General features: G+C 52.1%; 1 protein-coding gene across 1 annotated transcript; it reads left to right on the forward strand.

The window, feature by feature from the left end:
- Window positions 1-112: 112 nt before the first annotated feature.
- On the forward strand, window positions 113-442 carry TM35_000281840 (uncharacterized protein; the record flags this gene model as incomplete). Its single annotated transcript, XM_029028215.1, has 1 exon — window positions 113-442. The coding sequence occupies one exon, from the start codon at window positions 113-115 to the stop codon at window positions 440-442; it is 330 nt and encodes a 109-aa protein (XP_028880534.1).
- Window positions 443-750: the final 308 nt, after the last annotated feature.

The following is a 750-nucleotide window of genomic DNA, read 5'->3' on the forward strand; positions in this document are numbered from 1 at the left end:
ATATGTTCTTTTGCGGGTGTTTCGGGTACGACCATACTTGGCCGAATGCACCATATCCCGTCCGATTTGTGAAGTTAAGCGGCCACAGGCCTCGTCAGTACGGCGATCAGTGATGGTGCTGGAACCCCGGGGCGCCGTACCCTCCTCAACTTTTTTTTTTGCCAACATCCTGGGGCAGGTGCCGCGGACCTCTGATGCCAACCACGGCGCGCCTTTGGCAACGAGGGCTGTCCATCCGCGGCGCCCAGCTTACGCACTTCCATCTCCCAGGGAAACCAAACATACTTCACACATTGTTGTGGTGGGGCAGGCGGTGGTGTGCCAACAAACCAAAATACCTATGGGGCGAAATGCTCTTATGGGGAAAGTGTTTTTATTGTACACCATTTTTCCTTTTCTGCATTTCCCATGGATTTCCTTTTCACACCAAACATGGCAGTAGCGGAACGCCTTAACACATCACCATAGCGGAATTTGCCTTTATCATGGGGGTTTGGTGAATCCTTCCCTTTGTTCTTTGTTCACGGTGTGGCCATCCAACAGCACCTTTTATTCGGTGGGACGCGGCACCATGTCACGAGGGGAACGGGGAAGGGTCATCTTAGTGGAAAACTCTTTCTTTCCCTACTTCAGCGCGGAGTAAGATGGGTTTGAAAGGTATTCGGCAATGCCCAATCCCACTCATTTTATAAGTGAAACACCCCAGGGAGCCACCCCCCACCCCTCTTTTTCTTGTTGCGCACAAGACGC

The sequence above is a fragment of the Trypanosoma theileri genome (assembly GCF_002087225.1).
Source record: "Trypanosoma theileri isolate Edinburgh chromosome Unknown TM35_Tth_28_V1, whole genome shotgun sequence".
Taxonomy (NCBI): Eukaryota; Euglenozoa; class Kinetoplastea; order Trypanosomatida; family Trypanosomatidae; genus Trypanosoma; species Trypanosoma theileri.